Source organism: Onychomys torridus, chromosome 1 (genome assembly GCF_903995425.1).
Source record: "Onychomys torridus chromosome 1, mOncTor1.1, whole genome shotgun sequence".
Taxonomy (NCBI): domain Eukaryota; kingdom Metazoa; phylum Chordata; class Mammalia; order Rodentia; family Cricetidae; genus Onychomys; species Onychomys torridus.
The window spans coordinates 142,104,028-142,128,870 of NC_050443.1; the positions used below are offsets into that span (position 1 = coordinate 142,104,028).

The 24,843-nt window shown below is 41.0% G+C and overlaps 1 protein-coding gene across 1 annotated transcript; it reads left to right on the forward strand.

Annotated features, from left to right (window-relative positions):
* The first annotated feature begins 467 nt into the window (after positions 1-467).
* Positions 468-24,602, forward strand: Ptar1 (protein prenyltransferase alpha subunit repeat containing 1). Its single transcript, XM_036190857.1, has 5 exons — positions 468-631; positions 11,440-11,544; positions 13,477-13,690; positions 21,635-21,924; positions 23,852-24,602. Exons 1-5 carry the CDS (start codon positions 546-548, stop codon positions 24,192-24,194), a joined length of 1,038 nt encoding a protein of 345 aa, XP_036046750.1. The 5' UTR covers positions 468-545; the 3' UTR covers positions 24,195-24,602.
* Positions 24,603-24,843: the final 241 nt, after the last annotated feature.

Genomic DNA, 24,843 nt, shown 5'->3' on the forward strand with positions numbered 1-24,843 from the left:
CCATCGCCAAACATTGTGCAAATCAACAACAGGCGAGTTTGTTTTGTTTTGTTTTGTTTTGTTTTGTTGCTTTTTAAAACTTCTCCCCCTAGATCTGGAGGGTAATTTTTTTTTATCCTTTACATTCTTTCTCTTTGCTTAATGAATTACAAAGCTCTAATTAAAAGGGCTACTTTAAATTTCAGAAACACAAAGTGGCACTGGGGGGAGCAAAAGGAGGTCAGCAACAGGACTCCTCCCGGGGTGGGCTGGCATGGTCTTGCCATCTGGATGGAGGTCGCTGGGAAACGGCCACCCTGGCCCGCGCCTGCTCGGGAAGGTGCGAGGGACCCTCCTTTCCTCCAAGCCAAGCGAACCAAAATTCAATCAAAGCCAAGGAGCAAAGAGAGCGAGCCTAACTCGGCAGCGATGCGGCCCTCCCTGACCCGGAAGTGCTCGGCGGCCTCGGCGAGGGCGCGCCTGAGCCAGCGCGCGCGCGCCCCCGCGGAACTCCCGCCGGCGGCTGGGTTCTCCCGGAGGCGCGCCGGATCGCGGCGGCCGCCAACATGGCCGAGACGAGCGAGGAGGTGGCGGTGCTGGTGCAGAGGGTGGTGAAGGACATCACCAACGCCTTCCGCAGGAACCCGCACATGTGAGTCGCGCGCCCTGCGCCGCCGGGGTGGTCGGGGGCGGGCCGGTGCCGCGCTCTAGTCCACTCGCGGCTGCCGCTCGGGGCCCACGCGCGCTTCCGACAGGCGGAGCGCGGCAGGGACGGTCGCGCCGGGCCAGCTGGCCGTTACCAGGACGCGTGGCGGGCCAGTGCTGGGAAGCGACCTCCGAGAGCCACGTCGGAGCGCAGAGTTTCCTGCCCTGCCGGGCGCGTCCTGGGAGTTGTGACAACTCTTCTCCCGGCCGCCCTCCGCCTGGGTGCGCTTGCTCCGCGGGCCACCGCTGTGGGTCTCGGTGCCTCGGAGGCGGCTCTCGGTTTTTGCCCAGAACTCTGGGGAAGTGGTGAAGCAGGGCTGTGATCCCAGCAGCAGCCAGCTGTCTAGCAAAGGAAGCACTCCATTGATGAGCCTTCCTCCATAGCCTCTGGCTGATGCGTGGGGACTTCCGCATTGACTGTGTTCATGAGCTCCGCCTGTGCTGCTGCAGAGGCTTCTCTCACTTGTAGGGAGGAGGGGAGGAGAGTCGCAGTAAATGTACAAACAGGCGTGACTCTCAGTGTACGGTTTCTGTCCTGTAGAAAGAATCACAGGGACCAAGAACCAGCTTACTTAGGCAGTGGAACAGCTTTTGGAACAACTGTCGACATCAAAGAACTTCACAGCTTCCCTATCACATATAACCTCCCATATGCTGTAAGTGGGTGCTGGGGTGGGGCACTGAGGGCTGAGGTCAGGAATTTAGCCAGTTTCAGTGTGACAGCATTGCGTCTCTCTGCTGCAGTTGTGTTGTGCTCCGTAGTCTCAAAGCATGCTGGGTGTGACATCACACTCCTTGGCTTTCCCACACTCTCCCCAGTGCCTGTACCACTGCAACTCCTAATCCCATGGGGACACTATAAGAATTAGTCATCACTTCTTGGGAAGGCCTCCAGTGGTGTGTGTGGTCTGTTTGCCCTTTCCAACGAGAACATAACTTTATGAAGGGTGAGATCGGGTCTTATTAGAATTACACCCGTGCTTTGAGTCCTGAGCCTGCTCAATCTGCTCATTGTTGATAGTTAGAACATTTGTGGAATTAAGTGAGTAGTGAGTGATATAAAACATTGTTGCATGAATTGTTAGGAGGTTTTATTAATAAAATCAAACTTGAGGCCAGGTATTGGGGACAATGCTGAAAGATCAGAGAAGCAGAACAAGCCACAGCTTCCTTACCTCACCAGTTCCTCAGCTGATCCTGTTTCCTCAGACTGGAAGCCTCTGAGGCATCATCCAGATGGATCTTAGCTGAACTGCTACTCAAAAGCCTGAAAGCTTAACCACTCTTGTTCTTGGTCCTCATGCCTGATATACCTTTTTGCTTTCTGCCATCACTTCCTGGGATTAAAGGCATGAGTCACCATGCCTGGCTGTTTCCAGTGTGGCCTTGAACTCACAGAGATCCAACTGGATCTCTGCCTCCCAAGTGATAGGATTAAAGGCATGTGCCACCATTTTACAGCCTCTGTATCTAGTGGCTGTTCTGTTTATTGGGGTGCACAATATTTTGGGGAACAAAATATCACCACATTTAGTTACAACTTTTTTCCTTTTTTCTTTTTATTAAAATAGAAAGGGGGAAATATGGTGGTATTTTATTTGTACTGAAATGTGATTTTATTTGTATGTTACTAAATAAAGTTGCCTGGGGGTCAGAGCTAATAGCAAGCCATAGCAGAGGCTGGCTGGTGGTGGCGCACACCTTTAATCCTGATCACATGACAGGCAGATCTCTGTTCAAGGATACTGCCAGCATGGAGACACACACCTTTAATCTCAATACCATAGAGACCTAGAAGTCTGTATAGACAGGCAGTGACGAGAAGGTCATGTGGTTGGGTTTACAACCAATGAGAAGGCAGAACAGAATGTCAATAGAAGGACAGACACACAGGAAGTAGGTCTCTTTCTGAGGGGAAGGACAGCAGCAGCAGGAAGGGTAAGAAGGCGGTTTTAAGTCTCAGCTCTTAGCTACTGCTCTGACCTCTTGGGCTTTTAACTCTGCATTTGCTCTGTGTTTCTTATTTAATAAGACCATTACGTCTACAGAACTATTAAAAAATGAAAGAAAAAAGGATATAACTTAGATTGTTCTTTATATGCACAGCACGCTTGCACATAGGAACTTGCAGTGGGGAAAATGTGGGGCACAAGTCAGAGTGTATTTCCTGCTTCTCAGTTTTTGAATATTTAAATGATCAGTAGAAGAATCATAAGTGCCCAAGAAATGCTAATCTTTTTACTGAGATTTTGTGGTAATAGAAAAATCAATAGTTAACCTGACCATTTTTCAGGGTATACATGAGATACTTATGTGTTTGCTCTCATGTTTGAAGTTTATCTTGTACTAAGTACTTCAAATGCCTCATTTATCCCTATAGCCAGGCATTTCAATTGCAGTATAACTGATAGGACCAAAGTGTCAGGTCACATACCTTGTCACATCCTAGTTGGTTAAAACTCTGAACCTCAGGGCTGAAGAGATGCCTCAGTGCTTAAGAGCACAGGCTGCTCTTCCACAGGACCCAGGTTTGATACCCTGTATCCACAAGGTAGCTCACAATGGTCTGTAATTTCAGTTCCAGGGCATTCAGTGACCTCTTCTGGCCTCTGCAGGCACCAGGCACACAAGTGTTCACAGACATAATGTAGACAAAGCATCCATATACATAAAACAAAAATAATCTTAAAACCCCTCTAAGTTTGATTTTCCTGCTGTAAAGTTGAATTAAAAATGGCTCGGATCGTGACTGTGACACTGCAGTGAACTAGTGTGGGGAAAGCATTTAGTGTTGTTCTGCTCCCGGCTGTGCCACATTGTCAATGAAGTGTATCCACAACTTCTGCATTATAGTCACTTGGGATTTAATAGAACTGGGCCATTGTCTACTTTCACAATCTGTCTCTAGATTGATAATAGCAGTTCTAAAATTCTCTTCAATTTTAGTAACAAGAAAATGTCCAGATTTGATCAATTTAGTTCTTTTAAAAGTAGGTTTATGGAGTTTATTTGTACCCATGAACATGTTGTTAAGAATACGTAGAATAAATATCCAGTAACTGTGAATAGCATATCCTCAATGCACTGAAAACAGTAAATAAAAGTGATCAGTGACATGACTTGAGACATGTAAGATAAAACATAGTAGAGCGTTTTTTTTTTTTCTTTTAACCCATCACATTGATGTTTTAAAATATAATCATAATAAGGTTAGAATTGGAACATAAGCAGTCACGTTACTCTCGGAAGTATAAAATAGTCACAGTGCATTTAGAGGACAAGGTACAAGTCACATGCATCCTGTGTGTGACTGTAGAGGGTTACCCACCCCATCAGTCTCTCCGCACCCCCTTTCGGGTTACTCGAGGTGATTGGAGGCGGCTTTTGACTTTTCCACTCACTTGTCACAAAATTGCCACGCTAGTGGATGTAACAATTTTTGAAGGTGACCTGGATGGATCTCCTAAAGCTGTAGCGAACTGGATACTTTTTATCAAAAGTGCGTCCGAAGTTACAACCTAGCGCCTGTATGGCAGGCATTCTTACCCAGCACTGTTGCCCTCTATAAGTTCACTGAAGGACTGACAGCATATATCTCCTCCTCCTCCCTTTCCATTTACTTGTTATTTTCTAGGAAGATACTCTCAAATTTTTATTCTTTCCGGCACTCTACCTTCAACGAATGAGAAGAAAGCTACAAAAAGAGTTACCTACATCAGTATACATAAGAATCCGAAAGAAGCAAGAGTGTAGCCCATTTCCCATCCTCCCCCCTCCCCTGGGGGAAACAAACATGGAGTCTAGTTTGGTATATTTTCTCTTTGATTCTACAATTCATTTTTAATATTCTTGATCTTTTTTTTTAAACTAGGACACGTGAATTATTTTAAAACATTACGGCCTCCTTAGCTTTTCCGACTAAATGAAAGTCCAAACCTACATTTTAACAAAACGTTCTTTTTCTTCAAGGTGGTGTTCATAAAAGAATTTAGAAGTCCTCGGATGGCCTGCTCCCTTGTGGCAATTGGGACTTAAAACTGTACTTCATTAAAGATAAAAGACTACTGGCCTCAAAACATACCTGCCAGTTCTGACAGATCCTAAGTCTTCTTCCTGTCCTCTTTTGACTGTTGACTTTTTTCAGAATGAATGTTTGGAGTGATTTCCTGGCAGTAGCCATAGTGGCTGCTAGGCCTTTTAAAGAATGCTTTGATGTCTTGTGTGTCAGTCTTTGAGGCCCTTTTTCAGAATTCCAGCCACAGTGCAAAGACACAGCCTTAAAAAAAGTTGGGCAAATGAAGGTTCATTTTTTTTATCATGGGTGGGTTTTTTTTTTTTTCTAAAAGAAATTGTAGCAAAGGTTAGAAGTCTAATATAGTGATCATTTTAGTTTCTCATCTTTGAAGTAGACTAAAAATACGTTTGGCAAAACTTAAGATTAGGATAATGGGTTAGGCAGGTTGACCAGGTGCAGTATGGAGCAGTGTGGAACAGCACCCTTTTTTTCTAGATCACACTTACCAAAACTCTTAAAGGGGTTTGATGCTTCTCTCTTCATAGTTTTTACTCTGCAGTCTCAATATATACTCCATCAAAACTTAGGATTATCTGCAAGTATTTGGGTCATTTGAGATCTGAGAGTTTGAGCTAAGTTGGGCACTTGAAATAATGAGTTATGTAAACTAAGCATTTAAATAGCTCAGTTCATTATTTAGCATCTGTCAGCAGCTGCGATTTAGTACACATTCCCTACAGTAGAAGTGTCTTCTAGCTATTATCTTTTAAAATGTCTTGTACATTGGGCCTTTCAGAAGTGCTGGTATGTCTTTGTTCATTCTAGCCATTTTAGACTCAAAAAAGCTGTATGTCTAGTTAAAAAAACAACAGATGTCTGCCTTTAAGGTAGTCTGCAATAACAGTATAAGTTTTGCATTTTTAGCCTTTTCCCTTTTTCTACAATGTGAGATAGATTGCCAGTTTATTTGTTAACATATACTTCCTTGAATATATTAACTTTGTTTCTGTAGAAATATCTACCTCAAGCAGTCGAAGGTTCAGTAAGAGCTAGAAATGGTGTTTCTATAGGTATAAACTGGTTTTCCCCAGGCTCAATATCTTCTCAATTTTGTAGGGCAAATGAGAATTCAAAGCACTAGACTAAATCTCAGTCCCTCCACTCCTTGCCAGAACACTGCGCAAAGTGAAAAACACAATACAGCTGCAGTTTGGTAGGAGACTGGGATTCCAATAGTGGTTTGCCCCAGGAATATTTATTACCATGAGGTATATAGACTGTGCCCTAATGTGGAAGACAGCTGTCTACTGTACAACCTAATTAGGCCATCACGTTAGTATTCTTTTATCCAGCAAATTGGTATTTTTTATTGAATATCTACATTTATTTGAGGACCAGTAGGTACCATATTCACTATATGGGACAAGAAGAAGTGCAAAAATATAGTTTGTACTGAAGCCAAATTTCTGGTGTGATTGAATTGTACATCTGCTGTATTAGCCACGTGTATTATTGAACACTTGGAGTGTACTTAATGTTAGTGAGAACTGAACTTTTGATTGATTATCATATAAAAAGTGAGTTCTGCTGGGCGGTGGTGGTGCACGCCTGTAATCCCAGCACTCGGGAGGCAGAGCCAGGTGGATCTCTATGAGTTCGAGGCTAGCCTGGTCTCCAAAGTGAGTTCCAGGACAGACGCAAAGCTACACAGAGAAACCCTGTCTCAAAAAAAAACAAAAAAATGAGTTCTATATTATGTAGTATGGGTTTAGTGGAGACCTAAAACTGAACCTGCCCGAGCAGTAAATTAACCCTACAATATAGTTCTTAGTGAAGATTTGTTAGCAGTATTGTAAGTGTAAGAGAAGGGAGGTCGAGTGTATCTGAGCAAAGGCAGCTTTTAACATAAACCTCAAAGTCTGAGTGGGACTTCCAGTGTCAGAAGAAACTGAGAGCGGTACATTGATCAAAAGCAGCAAGATGTGGTTGAAAAGATTCCACAGGAGTGGGTCAATTGAAAAGATTCCACAGGAGGGGTATAGAAGTCCTTCACTATCTGGCCTAATTGCATTCATGTGTATAGGAAAAGAACACTCCCATTTGACAGGTAAAATGCTAGTCTGGAGATAACGGTACTGGGTGCTAAGCATGTAGATTAGTGCACAGTTGAGAAAGGATCCCTGTCCTTAATGGAACTTCAATCAACACACAGCTTATGAAAGTAGGTAGAAAGGATAAGAAAGACATGAACAGTGATACCCAGGAGACTTTCTTTGGATTACAAGATCAAGATAGTTCTTTCAGAGGAACTAGCATTTTAATAGAGACACAAATGATGATACACTTCTAATCAATAGGAAGGCCTCACAGAAAATTGTTAAGTAAGGGTGTAATAATGAAACACAGTTTAAAGGTTGAGGAATATGAAACCACAGAATACAGTGGTCTTTTTTTTTTTTTTTTTTAGATTTATTATGTATACAGAAGAGGACGCCAGATCTCATTACAGATGGTTGTGAGCCACCATGTAGGTGCTAGGAATTGAACTCAGAACCTCTGGAAGGGCATTCGGTGCTCTTAACCTCTAAGCCATTTCTCCAGCCCCTACAGTGGTCTTATGCATGTGGTTCACTCATTTAAGTGATAGTATAGTTTTTAAAATTTTGTTTAGAATTTGAGTCCTTGTCATTTTATTTGCTAGCCCCATATACTTAGATAAGGCTCTCATATATAAAACGAGGCAGATTTTTATTGTAAATTATTGCATAGAGTAAACACAAAATGTGGCATGCAATAAACAGACATCAATTCCTGTTTTCGAAATAATGTCAATAATGTAGTTTCAGTGGCACAAAAAGTAATCTTGAAAATTAATGAGGAAGCCTGTTAGGCCTCTGAAATATCTTCAGTACCAGTCAAGTTTTAATTATTAATATGCAAGTGTCAGTTCCTGTAGATATTTTACTAAGTTTCCTTTTTGGTCATGCTAGAAATAATTGCAGCATCTAAAATAAAACTAACTATTCAATAAAGATATTTATAAATTTCCTGAATCTGGGCCCTTTCTGCTCACTTGTGACACTTCACCGAGTTTATGTTTAGTACTGGGGATAGTGCATCCTGCCTAGAAGGGAACTTGGTTGACACAGCTTTTGTGAGCAGAACAGTAAGCTGTAGATGAAGGTAAGCCGTAGATGACAGTTGTTGTTTCTGCACCATATAGACAAGAGAAGCTGCTACACATTGGAACAGTTGACATCAGTGTGTTATGAACCGTGAACTCCATTGAATCTCCACTGTAAAGTGAGACACCCAAACACTATGTTGTGTGTGATCTGAAGTAAAGGTGTTAGTCCATTCCATGTTGTCTGCAGAGTAGTCCATCAAGGCACCCATTATTGAGCCTTGTTGGATCTATGTGAGAAGATTCAAACCTTTGTTCCCCTTGCTCTGGGTTTCTTTGAAAACCCTTGACCTTGGTCATGCACAGAATATTTACCTGAGCAAATGGTTAAATACAGGACTCTAAATTTCTAGAAACTTAAAAATATGAGGGAAAAAGTCCTAAAGACTTTTTTGGGAGGAATAATTGGAAATTATCTGATACTTATAGTCATTGTAAGCATTTAAAATATCAATTATGTAGGGAATCTTAAGTGTTAACTTCTAAGTTTTGTCAAGTTTATGTATGATGTGATCTCACTTTCTCTAAAAATACTTGAGGAGGGCAAAAAGACATATACCCAAACATTAGTAGCAGTAGAGATAGGCTTTTAGTTTTTATTTGTCCTGAGTTTTCTATATTTTGAGTATGAAATTATAACTTAAACTGGAGACCCAAATTCTTAAGATAGCTGCTGGTAATGTTGACTTCAGGCAATCCCCTAAAGCTCAGTGAACCTCATCTGATAAAAGGAGACACAGAAGAATGAGCTTCCTGCTTGTTTTAAAATGACTTAGAATTCTAAATTGCCTGAAAAAAATTAGACAGTAAATCCTAAGAAAATAGAACAGTAAGTCTTTAGAAATGATTACTATACTTTTATCATTGCTATCACTGTATGAAATGTGTGGAAAAAGGGATTTTTTTGCAGCAGAACGTAAATTGGATTGTGGATGATTTTTCTCTTCTCTCTTTTGAAAACTTACATATAGTTAGTGCTTGAGACATTAGTAGGATTAATTAAATGGTGGTTTCAAAATTATTTCTTAGTGCAAATTAAATTACTGCCAGAGCTACTAAAAGAATGGAAGGTGAATTATTCTTTATGAGCATATTATAAAGTTGTTAACTTTTCAAATAATTGTACAGATCACAAATAGAAGAAAATCTTGAGGATAGCAGTCACGCCACTGATGTCTAAAAGTGTGTCTGACATTTAAAATTAATACAACCTGCATACAGGTTGTAATGAGAGTGGACAAGGACCTTTGAAGGAAGCAGGCTTTGACAGGCAGGGCTGTGTTTTTAATGTGGCTCTCTTTATTTTAGAATTGATAGATGTCACCTGCACTCTGCTACTTCTCAACCCAGACTTCACCACCGCATGGAATGTGAGGTATGGCATTTTCTTCAGTGGTGAAATGAAGCTTTTATAACCCTGTGACTTTGTTAGCTACTTGGAGATAAAATATAAACCATTTGTCCATAGCATCCTGTGTTGATTCTTATACAAATTCTTCATAATATCTCCATGACAGCTCTAACACATGTGCTATGCCCCTTATAACTGCTTTTTCTATAAGCATTTTTCCCTAAAATATAGATTGTCCCTGCTGAGTTACAGTGTGTTGTTTGATGCCTGCTTGTGCTTTCTTCCTTTGTTTGGGGATTATAGGCATTTTGTGTCATGATTGGACCACCAGGCATTGCTTGAGAGTTTGGCTGCACTGGAGTGCAGGGAAGTGTGTGGGATAAAGTTTCAGACCACAAGCTTTCGCCTTCATTTAACCATCACCACTGTGGTGCTGTGAGACAGCCACTCAAAATGTCTGACGTTCAGGGCTTGAAAGAAGGATCACATTTGATTAATTCAGACAAGAACCATTTGTATTGAAGGGGTTTTTGTTTTGTTTTGTTTTGTTTTTTGGTTAAATAACCCAAATGGGCATATGAGCATAAATCAACTGCTATTCATTAGACTAAAACAAATTCTCTTGAAGGAAAGTAGAATATGAATGATAGAAAAAGTAAAGTCTGTTCAATGTTCTGAATTATTTTAAATTTTCCCACAGGATAGAGCCATAAAAATTATAATTCTTTATCATTAGAGATAATTTAAATCATATTTTATTTAACTTTCTGTGTGTTTTAAACAGGTCACATTATACTGGATTTTGTATTTATAAGTGATTTTAAAAATGTAGGTAACTTCTATTATAGACATTTTTTGAGATGTCTTTGGCTCTGCTGCTCTGAGCAACTCCCTTCACCTCTCCAAACTTCAGTTAGCACATTTGTAAAATTAAGATATCTGATTGAGCCATATGAAACTATCTGGTCCCTAGTAAAAGGAACTGGCTTTCTGGAGAAATGGCTGAATCATAGACCAAAGCAGGCATATATGGAATGGGCCTGGAGCATCTGGGAGCAAGAAAGTAAAGAACGAGGTTTTAAGAATAAAATGCAGTGGGAGCTGTTGACGGGGCCAGGGACCAACTGAGAGAACTTCTCAGAAGCTGGGGTGATTGGAGCAGCAAAATGCATCATACAGTACTCTCTTCTTATCCTGGGAAGATGTGTTTCAAAGCCTCTCCCTGTGCCTTCAAACCCACTGAGTGACTGCTCACTGTAGACAGCATGAACACCCTGATCGAAGGAGTCACATCCTGAATCCTGCAACGTGGGAGTTCATCAGATGCCCAGAGCCACTTGTCATTTAAAATTTAGGAATTGTTTCTGAAATTTTCCATTTAACATGTTCAAACCATGGTTGACTATTGTCTTCATAAGGTTTTGATTGCTAGGCTAAAACACCATGACTCAAATCAACTCAGGGAGGAAAGGGTTATTTCAGCTTCGAAGTCTCAGGTCACAGTCCATCACTGAGGGAAGTCAGGGCAAGAGCTCAAGGAAAGAACCTGGAGGCAGGAACTGAAGCAGAAGAAATGGAAGAACACCACTTACTAGCCTGCTTCCCCATGGCTTGCTCAGCCCACTTTCTTATATAACTCAGAACCAAGAGTAGCACAGCCCACAGTAGGCTGGGCCTTCCCATATCTATCATTAGTCAAGAAAAAGCCCCCACAGACTTGCCCCTAGGCCAGTGTTAGGGTGGCATTTTTTCTCAGATGAGAGACCTCTTCCCAGTGACCCTGGCTTTTGCCAAGTTGACAGAAAACCAAGCAGCATGATAATAAAGTCTGTGCAGTGGTTTCTAAACTGTAATGTGGTTTCCACCATTTCCACTTTAGTGTTTCTGAGACAAGGCCTTAGAATTCGAGTATCTGTTGAGTTACAGTTAATGTCAGTGTGCTGATTTGAGATGTGCAGCCCCGAGCCCACAGTCAGTCCTCCTGTCCCCAGTACCAAGATTGCAGACACCTGCCGCAGTGCCTGTTTCTGTGTGGGCTCTGCGCCTTAAACTCAAGGCCTCATGCTCACACAGCAGGCACTTTCCTGACTGAACTCTCGCCTCAGCCTCTCTTTGTTGGTGTCCATTCTTTCACCATGAGATTTTATTAAAAGCAATAAAAAATGCTTGAGTAGAAAATGATGCTTATTTTTCTTTTTGTTACAGGAAAGAGCTCATCCTTTCTGGCACTCTAAGTCCAATTAAGGATCTGCATCTGGGAAAACTGGCCTTAACTAAGTTTCCTAAGAGTCCAGAGACATGGATTCACAGGTGTGATTGATAGGCAGTTTTGTATCCCTGTTGAGGATTCAAGTATTCAGTATTCATTACTATTTGAGTTTTGTTCAGAATTTGAATTCTAAAGTCACATTACTTACATTTGATTCTAAGAATGAGCACTTGCTACCTGAGTGTCCATGGAAGCAAGTCCTTCCAAGTTTGAGTTTTCACATTCATAAAACATGAGCAATAATTATACCTGACTCATAGAATTCGCAGTTCAGTGCTCCTGAGGTCATGTATGCAAGCCCTACTACAGTGTCTTGCGCATGGTAATTGATTGCTCAATAACGTTGGCTGTTGTTGTTATCTATAGCAATTTTGGAGACTGCATTTAGATACTTAACTATAATACACAGGTTTGTGTTCCTAGTAAATTTGGTGGTCTGATGGTTGTGATGATTAAAATTAAATTTTAAAGGAAGATAAGGGTAACTGAGGTGATTGGTATAAACCATAAATGCAAGGAACATTTTTAGGGTGAGAACCTGAGACAGCCAGAATACAAGTAGGACTCTGAAAATTCTTGGTCTTGGAAAGCATGCTTTTCTGAGATCTTGTGTAAGTGCTCACTTGACTGAAATGCAGTGGTGTTGTCTGCTGTCGTGGTGTCCTGGAGAAGTTTCTGTCAGGAAGTTTGCCCTCATATGCCGCTAACATTTCTCAGTCATGAACATTGTTGGGTTCTTAGGTGGGTTTAAGGTGTCATGACTGTAACCTTGCCTTTGGCTAGCATTGTAAGTCAGCTCTAACAAACCACAGTCAGTTGTATTTTCTTCCTTACCAGAAGTTGGCATGGTTTGCCCCAGAAAGCCATGTGCTGGTGTTGGGCTGAGGGGAGGGAGTTGCCAGAAGGAAACTATTAAATAAGCATCTTGGTTATTGGGGTCTGTAATTTAAAAACAAATTTTGTTTATTTTTTTATATTTAGTTAGTTATTTTTGTTTTTGTTTTTTTTGAGACAGGGTTTCTCTGTGTAGCATTGGGGCCTTTCTGGAACTCACTCTGTAGCCCAGGCTGGCCTCGAACTCACAGAGATCCTCCTTCCTCTGTCTCCTGAGTGCTGGGATTAAAGGCATGCGCCACTACCGCCTGACTAAAAACAAAAATGTTTTGTTATGAAACTTCATTGTTTAAAAATAAAATGAATTCTCTTACTCATTTTTCTGTACCTTTGGGTTGGAAATATTTTAGTTCAAAGGTATGTCTATAAAAATATGAACTGATGGGGTTGGGGATTTAGCTCAGTGGTAGAGCGCTTGTCTAGCAAGTGCAAGGCCCTGGGTTCAATCTTCAGCTCCTGCAAAAAAAAAAAAAAAAAAAAAAAAATGAACTGATTAGAAACCTTTTCTGTTGCTTTTGACTAGAGTATATGCAAATTACACTAGACAAAAGGAGCGTCTGTGATTGAGGACGTTTTAAACCTTGGTGCTTCCATGTCTTTTGTTTCTTTTCACATTTTATGCTGTAATATCAAAATTTTGCTTAGTGGAAGCTATCAAAACAAAACTTTTGTTTGCAGACAAATGTGGGTGAGGCATGCACATGTAATTGAAGATATGAGTCTGCTCCTTCCTGCCAGAGTCCACAGTCAGCCCTGCGCCTAGCCTACCACACACAAGCGCATAGATTGGCTCCTTTATATTCCTTGGCCAAGGAGAGTTTGGAAGTTGTCATTTTGGAGCCCATGACCTCTTTTTTAAATTTAGAAAAGTTTCTCTTTCCCATTTGTCATTGTCCTGTCCCTTCTGGCTCACAGTGCTAAGTTGAATTGTATTCCGGAGCGCAGTGGCAGCGGCCCCTTGACATCCCCATACCTGAGTTTATAGATGACTATTATTTTGCATCTCTGTACATGGAAACTAAGAACATGGAAAATGAATTGTGTTCTTTCCTCCTCTTTCCCCCATGTTATATTAACAGGCGCTGGGTGCTGCAGCAGTTAAGTCAGGAAACTTCCTCGCCTTCTTCTGTGGCCAAAGGAAACTTAGGAACAGTTCCTGCAGAAAGGACCCAGCGAATAATACAGGAAGAGATGGAAGTCTGTGGTGAGGCAGCAGGAAGATACCCCAGCAACTATAATGCCTGGTCCCATCGCATCTGGGTTTTACAGAATGTGGCCAAGCTGGATCTCAAGGTAGGGCTGTTATTCTTTTTCCGTGGCTAATACTGCCCACCCACCCTTTAAATCTCTTGTAGCAATTTATCCCTGAAAGAAATGTTCCAGCAGCCCCAGAGGATCAAGACAGTTGTGGTTTCTAGAGAAATGCTCATAATTACAGAAGGGTTTGCATTCCCCACAAATGCAGCTTGGGACACTGGTAAGGGAAATACATGGCTAGACCAGAGGCATGCAGAACCAAATACGAAGAGTCAGTGCAACTCATTAAGATCATTCAACTGCTCACAATGTTCTCTGGACACATGTCAGTGAGTGAATCAGCAGACACTCTTTATATCCTTTGCTCTCAGAAGGGAAAGGAGAGAGCAGGGACAAACTTGCAGAGCCTATAGCTCACCTTGGGATTCGTGAGGCCCTCTACAGGCCTATGCGTCGGAACGACAGTGGGGTCTACACATAAGCTCTTTTCCATAGGGCTAGTATGGCTCTTGCGGATATCTTTTCTTTTTGTCTTTAGAAATGGGAGGTGCCAGTTTCCAGGGTATTTCAAGACTTAGACTTGGCCACAGTTGAATCATTTGGGACATTTAGTACTCATCCATCAGCGTGATAGCCTGATAGCCCTGTATTTCTTTTTCTGTTACAAAATCATCTTCATTTTTCCTTTGCTGGTTATGGTATTAGAAATCCGTAAGAATATATGACACTGTTCTAAAAACTTCCCAAGGTTGGGGCAATTAAAAGGTGAAGTTGAATGCCACATGCCCCAGGGGTGATTTAAAGTCACAGAGAGCTTCCTGTAGTTGTGACTCACCAGTGATGTCCTCTCTTCCTTCCTAGTGACCTTTCCCTCCTCCTGGTCGGGAGTCTTCCAGGGTGAATAGAGAGTCACTTAAGGGGAATTTAGGCCAACAGTTATAGAAGAGTAGACCATTTCTGTTCATGTGTCTGTGAGCTCCAGGAGGGAGGTACCCAGAGGAGTCGGCAGAGCAGAGGCTTAGCATCACATCAGCCTGAGGTCATGTTTGACCTCGACATGGGAAGTAAGTCCTTGAGATTTTATCTCTCAAATAAGGACTCTACTTTCTGCCTGGAGGTTAGTATGAGGATTGCCTGAGTTACTGTGATGAAGTGCTGGGTTTCTTTCATATGTGTGTCTTTCTCTGACCTCCCACCAATAAAAGGTTAGTGAAATGAGCTGCTAGAGTGCTTGATTGGTTCAGTGCAGTTTATTCACGAGAAATACTTAATTACGTGCTGTCATTCCTAGCTGATGTGCCGGGTTACTTGATCTTTACCATCTGGAGCTCTGGTTGAGAGAGCTAACCCACAGTTAGAAAGTAGTATGGAGTACGGAAGCTCCTTACCTCTGCTCTGTAGCGTGATGGTGGGGGCGGGACCTTGGGGGAGAATTGGGACTAAAAGACCTGGGAAATGAGATGTTACTGGAAACTTTCCTACTAGCCCATTCTCATAATGTCAGAGGCAACAAGCCAAGGTAAAATTCTTGGTTATTTGAGACCATCTTATGTTAGACTGACAGCTAATTGGTGAGGTTTGACTCAGCTGCCCGGATCTACTTCCGAGCTCACATCTAGTCTCCCCTCCTTGAGCTTCGCTTAGGAGTTGTGTTTCCCATCACTGACACCCTCCACTAGCCTTTCTTCCCCTTTTCTGTTCTCAGTAAAGTGTACTGAATTCTTTATTCTTATTCTTTAGTCCTCTTTCTGTTGTTACAAGTCCTTGGGCTCAGCTGGAACATGCTCTGTGCTTTGTCTCTGAGAGGAAGTAGTTGACAAAAGTACCCGTTGTCTAGACCAACTTAGAAGTGAATGTAAGTCTGAGTGTGATGGTGCACACTTGTGATCCCAGCTATGCAGAAGCTTGGGCGGGAGAGCAGGCAGGAAACAATCTGGGCTACATAGTGAGTTGAAAGGTGATGGGCACCTTGGTGAAATCTCATCTCAAAATAGATGTGAGTGGGTCAGAGAACAGATAGCTGAGTGGTGCAGCACCAGATTCAAGCACTAGTTCTGCAAAATAAAAAAATAAAATAAAGACATTTTAAAAGCAAAGTAGATAAAATGAGCTAGCATCATCAAGGGTAGAAAGTTGAAAATAGTATCTTAAAATGCCTGATGTCCAGTCCTGGTGAGAGGCTGACAGTGAGCTCTGGAAAAGTTGTTGCTGTGCTAATAAAAGACAGCAAGATCACATTCACAGTAGGTAGAGTCATAGCAGTTCTGGTTTGTGGACTTGATCTTACGCAAAGAAACAATGGCAGAGATAGTGTGTATTACGGTATGGTGATTAAAGGTGCCACTCAGTGGTCATACAAACCTAATACGTATTCTAGCTGTTCTACCAATTCGCTGTGTGCCCTCCCGGAAGCTACCCAGCTTCTACCCCTCATTCTCCCGCTTATGAAAGGAGAATGGGGGAAATTCCTCAACAGCTGTCCAGTGGAGTGGTGCACGCTGAACAGGAGGATCCCCAGAGCGATGGTCATACTTAGTAAATACTGGCTATGAAATTCGAAGATTTGATATGTGAAAGCATTTGTAATTGTGAAAATTAGAGAGGCTTGCCCTCGGAAGTGAGGGATTCATTAACATTACAGTCTATATTTTAGTCTACTAAAGATCATACTGTATTAGGTTATTTAAACAAAAATGTTTAGAGTAGGTTATTGGCATAAAAGTAAATATAGTGTAGACTTTACACAGTTTTAGCATACTAGTGTTTATGAGTGTTTAGACAGTGCCTGGGACATAAAAAATGCTAACCAGGTGTTCACGTGTACAATAGTGTTATGGTTATGTTTTGTTTATTTGTTTTTTAGTAATAAGCATAATAATGTTTTAGTATGAAGATAAGTTAGTAACGGATGATTAATGGTGCTATGGGGTAGAAACATGATATTTTAAAAATGATTTTTGAGGGGGAATAGAATAATATAAATGAACAAAATGTATTGTGACTAGCCAATTAAAAGTTGCTATTATGTCACTGAAAAATAGAGATATGCAAATGTCTGATAAAGACACAAAAGAACTTTACATCATTAACAAAGGATAGAAATGCAAATCATAACCACAGTGAGTGAAACACTGTTTCTTACCAACTAGAATGGTAAAGAGTAATGGCAGATAGTAGCAAATGTCACTGAGGATATGAGAAATGACCCTTAATATGGCTGGTAGGAATGTAGTCTAGTGACATCACTTTGGAAAGTAGCTTAACATTCCCTTAAAGAGAGAGAGAGAGAGAGAGAGAGAGAGAGAGAGAGAGAGAGAGAGAGAGAGAGAACACCATAGAATTACTGTATATGGGAGGGACCAGGTACAATTAAAACTAGTAGGTTGTATTCTTGGAAGAAAAAGCATGGCTATTTATGCTCCCACAGCTCTATTCTGGAGAATTAGAGGCATGTTCATACTAAATCCTGTGAGTGAGAATGTTCATAGCCCCAAACTGTTGACAACTCAAATGTGTATCATATAAAAAAAAGTAAAACCAAAGGTGAGGCCTTGATAAAATGGACTTGACCATAATAATGGAAAGAAATACTGGAGTGCTGTGTGATGTAGATGAATCTCAAAACATAATTTAAAGTAACCAGATTCAAAGTCATACCATTTTGTTCCATTGATCTAGTAAGTTCAGATGCTCGAAGATTATTAAGTGCCTGAGACTAGGGAGGGAATGGGAAGTGAATCCCCATGGCAATAGAGGGCTTTTTTGCAGGTGTCTATATATAAAAATATTTGAAATTAGCAATAATGTCTCCACAGTTCTGAATATATTCAAAATATTGGTTTATATATCAGTTTCAAAGCTAAGCTTTGAAATTGATTAGAAAAGCTTAGAAAACAGCTATGCCATTAGATATTTAACTATGTTAAGTAATTAAAACATAGAACTTTTTCAAAAATAAGAATATAATAAACTCCAGAAATAAATCCAAGTATATATAATGGTGTGACGATTCCATTAATAATTATTAAATATGCCATGTCACATAGAAAAAAAGAATCTCAGTTTATGATAACTGGAAAAAGTTGGATTGACGTTTTAAAAAATAATTTAGATCTTTTTTATATATAAACTGAATTATAAATAGATTTTTTAAATCTGAGAAGAAAATAGAGACCTGGGGTCAATGTGCCATGTAAATACTATATGATTTCACTTTTACGTGGAATCTAGAAAAGTTTGAATCCATTCGAAGCAGAGTACAGTGATAGTTGGAGAAGTCGAGGGAGGGATAAAGAAAGGTCACAGTTACAAAGTTATAGTTAGGTGGAGTGGATAAGCTGCATACCGCTTAATGACCCGAATTATAATATCACGTGTAGGGACTGAAGTGTTGGCTCAGCGGTTGAGAGCACTCACTGCTCTAGCTTAGGACTGGAGTTTGGTTCCCAGCACCCAAAGGTGACCCATAACTGTCTGTAATACCAGTTCCTGGGATCTGACACACTCTTCTGACTGCCCCGGGCACAAACACACCACACATGGTGTATGTACATACACTGAGACACAAATATAAATACGTTTTTAAAAGAATAGTGTCTTTTATATATATAGCTAAACTTTACTGAGGGGATTTTTTTTAAATAGTCTCACACAAAAAATGAAGACTCTGTGAAGTGATGCCTGTGTTCCTTAGCTTGGTGTGTGTACTATCACAGTGTACACATGCGAGCCTGTGATTACAGTGTGTATCAAAAGAGCATACATTTTTATCAATTACGCCTCAATAAACCTAGAAAAAAGAAAAATTAATTGTAGTAGTATCTACTGAGAAATATTTATAGCATGTATCATAAAAGTAGAGATTAATATCTCCTTCATGTATAAATATCTTTTAAAAGCCCATAGGAAAAATAGATGACTTGCTGATGGTAAATGGGGCAATTCATAAATGAAGAGAACAAGACAAGCGTGTTATTCATAAAGAAGTAACAAGAAAAACAAACATAAAGCTTTTAGCTTTTCTTATAACTAAACACAAACCACTTTTAGATAGTATTAATAAATTAGTAGTGATTAAAGTTTTCATAAGAGTTTAGGAAATAGGCATCAATAATGTACCTCAATAGAAAGATAAACTGTACAGCCTTTCAAGAGGGCACTTTGTAATATATGTCATCAATCTTCTAAAGTTGTTCTCTTTGTCCTAAGAAATAAACTTCTAAACATTTCTCCTAAATACACGATTGGGTGTGCACACAGTGTCACATGTAAGAATTCCTCAGATGGGAACAGAAGCAGGGAGGAGTCGACACCGGTCTGGAGGGTGAGATGCTGTGATAGTGAAAGGTGCTGCTGCCGCAGAAGGCTCAGTCCGCAGCCGTCCTGTCCGCAGCCGTCCTGTCCGCAGCCGTCCTGTCCGCTGACAAGCGGGGGCGTGCGGGAGCAAGGTTCCACTTGACACACGGGGTGGGGGACTGGACCACCATGGAGGAGAAAGCAGGGCGAGGTGAGAGCTGCTTTTCAGCTTGCTTTCTTCTTAGGTCTGGAGCCAAACCCATGGACAGGATGGTTCTGCCCACATTTGGGATGGGTCTGCCTTTAGTCAAATCGTTGTGGAAATACCCACATAGGCATACCCAGAAGTGGGCTTCCATGTTGATTGTAAATCCAGCTACGTTGTTGGTGAAGATTAGCCATCACTAGCGTGCTTATGATTTAAGAGGAATAGAATCAGTTCAGAAGTTAACTCCCATGGGCTGATTAATGTGTGATGTGATTTTCTAGCCTTCCATATTATTGCTGTTTCTATAATAATCATTTTTGCCACTGCCTTAGTTAAGGCTGGGTTTATTTCATCTTATAACTCTCAGGTCATACTGTCAACCCAGTGAAGTTAGGCAGGAACTCAGGCAGAAACCTGGAGGCAGAAACTAAAGCAGAGGTCCTGAAGGAGCCCTGCTCTATTGTCTCACTCCTCATGCCTGTTTATTTACACCATCCAGAACCACTTTCCCAGAAGTGGCACTGCCTCCCACATCCATCATTAATCAAGACCAGCACCCCACTTGTCCACAGGCCAGTCTTATGGATGAATTTTCTCCACCAAGATTCATTCTTAAATAACTCCAGTGTGTGTCACGTGGACAAAACCTAACCAGGACAATCACTTGGATAACGGGTGAAAAAAAATTATTAGAAATGTGTAACTGCTGGCATGTGTGTTTTCAGTATTTCATTTTAAACCAACCAACCCCTCTGTTCCATAGCCCTGTTGCTGTGTTTACTTATCCACCTTTTTATATGGAGGTTGGAAAAGAATAAGGGCACTGAAAGTATATTCTAAGAAACATTCATTTTGTCAGTACCTGACTTTAAACCATTCCTTTGTCTTTTTAAATCACTTAAAAGTAATTGCTATCTTTGTTTTTAAATCATTCCCTATATACATTTTATTCTAGTTTCTTTTTTTTTTTCAGAAAAAAAAAACTAAAATAAGAAAATGCCCTGAAGTTCCTTGTTTCTTCTTGAATTAATATGCATCTTTACACAGAAAAAAGAATAGAGTAGGGTTTTTATTTTTTCCTTTAAAAAGTCTTAATCTCGGACATACTCATGCACATGTATGAATGTAGAGGCTAGGGTTGATTTGGGAGTCTTTCAGTTGCTTTCTGCTATCACTCCGATTACCTCTCCCCCCATCCTTATGTGTGTGTGTGTGCGTGTGTGTGTGTGTGTGTGTGTGCGCGCACGCGCTGTAGATGTATGAGTGAACAGGTATTCATGTCTGTGTTCACTAGAGCAGCAGTCAAGTGTCTTCTTCTGTTACTCTTTATCTTATTGCCTGGTTGCAGGATCTGTCACTATACCAGGAGCTCACCTTTCTGGCTAGCACCTATCAGTTTTTGATCCCCAGTGCTGGGGTTAAAGGCATGTGCAAGGGCTTTCTCCTTGGGCACTGGGAACTGGAACCCAGGTCCTCATGCTTGTGAAGCTAATGCTTTTCCCATGGAGACAAGTAGCAGCCTCCACCGTCTGGAGATAGCATCTCTCGCTGGACCTGGAGCTTACTGAAGGGGCTAGACTAAACCAACAGACCTCAGCGATCCCCTCTCTCTGCCTCCCTAACACAGGGTTGCAGGTGTGTTTCTCTGTGCCTTGCTTTCTCTGTGGGTGCTAGAGATCTGTACTCTGGTCCTCGAGCTTAGAACTCCACCAACGCAGCCGTCCCCCAGACCCCTTTAAGATTGTTTCTAAAATAATTCAGTTGGTTTTATTGAAAAATGTTCATCCATGTGTTGCTTTTGACTCAAAGTTAAATAATAAGTTCCTTTTGAAATTCATTAATTTGTAATACAGTGTTTTAAATACTTTAGAACCTAATTGCATCCCGTCCATTCATTACCGTCAGTTTGAGGCAAAGAGCCCCAATTGTGAGCCCCTGGGAAATCCTAGTTTTTGTGCCTCATAGTCCATGCTTAGATCTTCGAATTAAGAAGTAGGAATGAACAGACACAGTCTCTGCCTTTATTCCATTTATTGTGAAAAGCAGTTAGAGTCTCTTACTGAAAGTATAGTGCCTATCCATACTGTTGAATGTAAGTATAAAATGTAATAAGAATCAAAATCACCTCTGAATTTATGTTGTGTATTTTCTCTTCTGCAATAATATTACTTGTAAATAAATACCCAAAAATTCATTAATTTCAAATCTTGTTTTCTTTGTTGGCCATTTACAGTATAGTAAGGTGAAGGGAAAGAACACAAGTCCTAAACTCTGTGCTCAAAAAAAAAAACAAAAAACAAAAACGCTGTTCACTTCATAAGGGACAAGGGACGCTAGCATGCATTGAGCTTCTAAAGAGCATCATGCCGAACTTTGTAGACAAGAGATTGGTGGCAGTGAGTCAAAGCAAGCACAGGTGGTGATGGGAAGGAAAAGCTTTGTAATGCTCCTCTCACTTCCCTCTTTCTTCTTACAAGACCCTTCTTGATGAGCTGTCTTCTACTAAACACTGGGCGTCCATGCATGTCTCAGACCACAGTGGATTTCACTATCGCCAGTTTCTGTTAAAGTCTTTGATCAACCAGGCTGCGATGGACTCTTCTGTACTGCAGCAAAACTCTTGGACAAATGAGCCAAAAGATGAAGAAGCAACAGCTTCAACAGAGGAACCGAGGGTCCATCTTACCCAGCTCCTAGAAGAAGAAGTAGACTTCTGCACAGATCTTATTGATTCCTATCCAGGACACGAAACCCTCTGGTGTCATAGGTAAGAGAAGAGAAAACCCATTTCCTGTGATTGACTGTGTGTGTGTGTGTGTGTGTGTGTGTATATAATATATATTGTCCTTATGAGACTGCAGAACCTGTTAAAGTTGACTTCTATCTGTGAACGTAAATATGGTCATCTGGTTTCCTGACTGAGAAAGGGCTTTTGTTCATCATATTACCATTGTTAACATGAAGTTTCTCACACACATCTTTGCTTGCCTGTGGTTTAGGTTCACCCTTAAGTATACAACAGAATGACTTGTGTTACCTCCAAAATAGTCTAGAAACAAAACAAAACATAAAAATGTTTCATGATTCTTTGGAGAGCCTGACAATTAGCATATCAGGATGGAGTGCTTCCATGGGTTTTAAGAAAAGTAAAATCTTCCAGACCATTTTGATGCAGTCAGGATTGAGACTAATGATTAGACCATGGATAGAAGGTAAGCTTTATCGTTTTCCTACTCTGGTGATCTGCACACTAATATCTTAAGTATGCCAACAATCAGAAAGGCCGGCAGTTGTATTACCTGGGTTTTGAGTACCTTTAATCCTATAAACTTCATCCTGGAATGAAGTCCAGGTGAGTTAACACTTTGCTTCATTTATTTCGGATCTTTATCTATTTGGAAGTATCTCCGTCTGTCTAAGTCCACAGTCTACTTCAGGCCATAGGATTCAGACTAGAAACAAAAGACTTGTCTGTGCTAGGCAGGATAACGATTGTAAAGTCTGTACTTCCTGAGTTACCGAGTCCCCACCCCTCTTTCCAGTCTAGTCTTTCTCATGGACTGCTTAGCTGGTCTGTTAGCTGCTAGTCCACACTAAGTACAGGAAGGCCAACATTATCTTCCCTTTTTGTAGACCTTCATGAGTAGACAGTAGTCTTTTCTCTCCACAGCAAGGCTGCCTTAAGAAAGACAGGATATGCAGCAGTTAGCGACGGTGTTGCTCTGCTGTGCCTCTTCACAGTAGCAAGGCCTGGAGACTTAAGACGTTGAATGAATGATGAGATGTAACAGCTCAGACCCTCATATGTCATGTCAGAGTTTGTATAGCAGATGTGTGCCCCATGAAAGCTGTTGGGGGATCGTGCACAGCAGGTTTCATTTTAATAAGCAATTCCAGGTGGTAGCTGCTCTAAGACTGAAAACGGGAGTGGCCTCTTTTATGTGCTTTGCTCAGAGCCTAGCATATCTCCACCAAACACTGATATGTAAGACTAAAGTGGAGGGTTAGGAGAAAGCTTAAGTAAGACCCACTGCCACAGGTGTGTTCTTTTAAAAAAGACTAGGGGCTGGTAGGATGTCTCAGTGAGTAAAGGCGCTTGCCAGCTAGCCTGATGGCCCAAGTTCCATCCCTAGAAGTTGGAACACAGAACTTGGTAGAATGAGAGAACTGACTTCTGTACCTACATCTAACACACACACACACACACACACACACACACACACACACACACGTGCATAAATAAATGCAATAGAATGTCCTCAGAAAGGACTAGATAAAGACTATGAACTACGCCTCTAGTCTCAAGGAACTATTTAATGTTCCTCGTTTCTGAATTACTTCTAAGATTCTAAATGAAGTTGGTATTTTCTTTTATATAATTATTTGTGGAGAATATTGAGCTTTTATTGTTTCTAATTCATGTTAGAATTCGAACTGAAAACTCACTGTGATCTGAGAAAATGTTTACTAAAAAGTCTTTTCAGCAAGACTGTTTTCTCACAAATCAGCAGTGAGGGTTGACACCCTGAGCTTTCAAGTCGCTTGTCTCCTTTCCCCAGACAGCTCTGGATTATGAACTGGGTATGAGCTAATACTGTATATTCTTTAATTATCCACTTTAAAGTATTGCCTGGAAATCTTCAGTTTTGTGATGATGTTCTTTCTTCCACCCCTTACCCCATCCTTCATCACAGGCGGCATGTTTTCTACCTTCAACATCACTTAAATGGCAGGTTTCCTCCCAGTGTGACTTGCCTATCACCTGCAGACTGCTCTGGGGGGACTTTGAATGACTTGCACCTGATTGCAGCAAGCCCTCAACTGTCTCAGGCAATGGAAGTGGATGGACTGAATGACTCCAGCAAACAAGGCTATTCCCAGGAGACCAAGCGCCTGAAACGGACCCCAGCTCCAGACTCTCTAGGCCTAGAGATGGAGCACAGGTTTATTGATCAAGTATTATCCACTTGTCGGAATGTAGAGCAAGCCCGGTATGCCAGTGCGTACAGGAAATGGCTGGTGACTTTGAGTCAGTGAAAGGGGTGGATCCATCCTAAGGCTTTGCCCTTTAGTGCAATATTGCTTTCCTTTCTCAATGCCATAGTTGCATGGACTGACTGGCTAACTATGTATCCTTCATCTAGAGCTTAAAAGTCTGTGAGAAACCTTTTGTTTTATTTATTTTGTTAAGCCGGCATTCCTTTGGGTACAGAATAACTGTATAGTTCCTCCTTGCTACATAATGAGTCTTAATTTTTTTTTTCCTGTTTGATTCCATGCCCTTTCTATTTCAGTATTTCATGTGGTTCTTGAGATTGGTTCGCACACCTTTACTCCCCTCACTTCCGTTGCTACATAAACAGTTTCATTAGAAATTGACAATTTAAGTTGCAGTTCAGCTCAAGAATATTAGTACATGTGCAGAAGGACCTGATCCAATTGCAGTTTTGAGAATAAAGTGGCTAGGTGGGTGGATATGTGAAAATGTGAGCCACCTCTTTCTCAAGCATGTTCTCCAGTTACCGACTCAGAGAACCAAAGCCAGGAGTGTTAGAATTTATACAGAAAAAAAAAAATGCTTCCAATGTAATCTATTTTTAAATGATTATTTAAAAGAAACTAAACTAATTTAAGAGTTTATGTAATTGTAGTACTGGAAAATTATTTTTATTACTAGTTTTGATAG

Excerpts from the sequence above, each read along its gene's own strand:
- Ptar1 (XM_036190857.1), top strand. The coding sequence starts at position 546 with ATGGCCGAGACGAGCGAGGAGGTGGCGGTGCTGGTGCAGAGGGTGGTG. Across the intron at positions 13,691-21,634 it reads TGGCCAAGCTGGATCTCAAG|ACCCTTCTTGATGAGCTGTC; the intron begins GTAGGGCTGTTA and ends TCTTCTTACAAG. Across the intron at positions 21,925-23,851 it reads GAAACCCTCTGGTGTCATAG|GCGGCATGTTTTCTACCTTC; the intron begins GTAAGAGAAGAG and ends CCTTCATCACAG.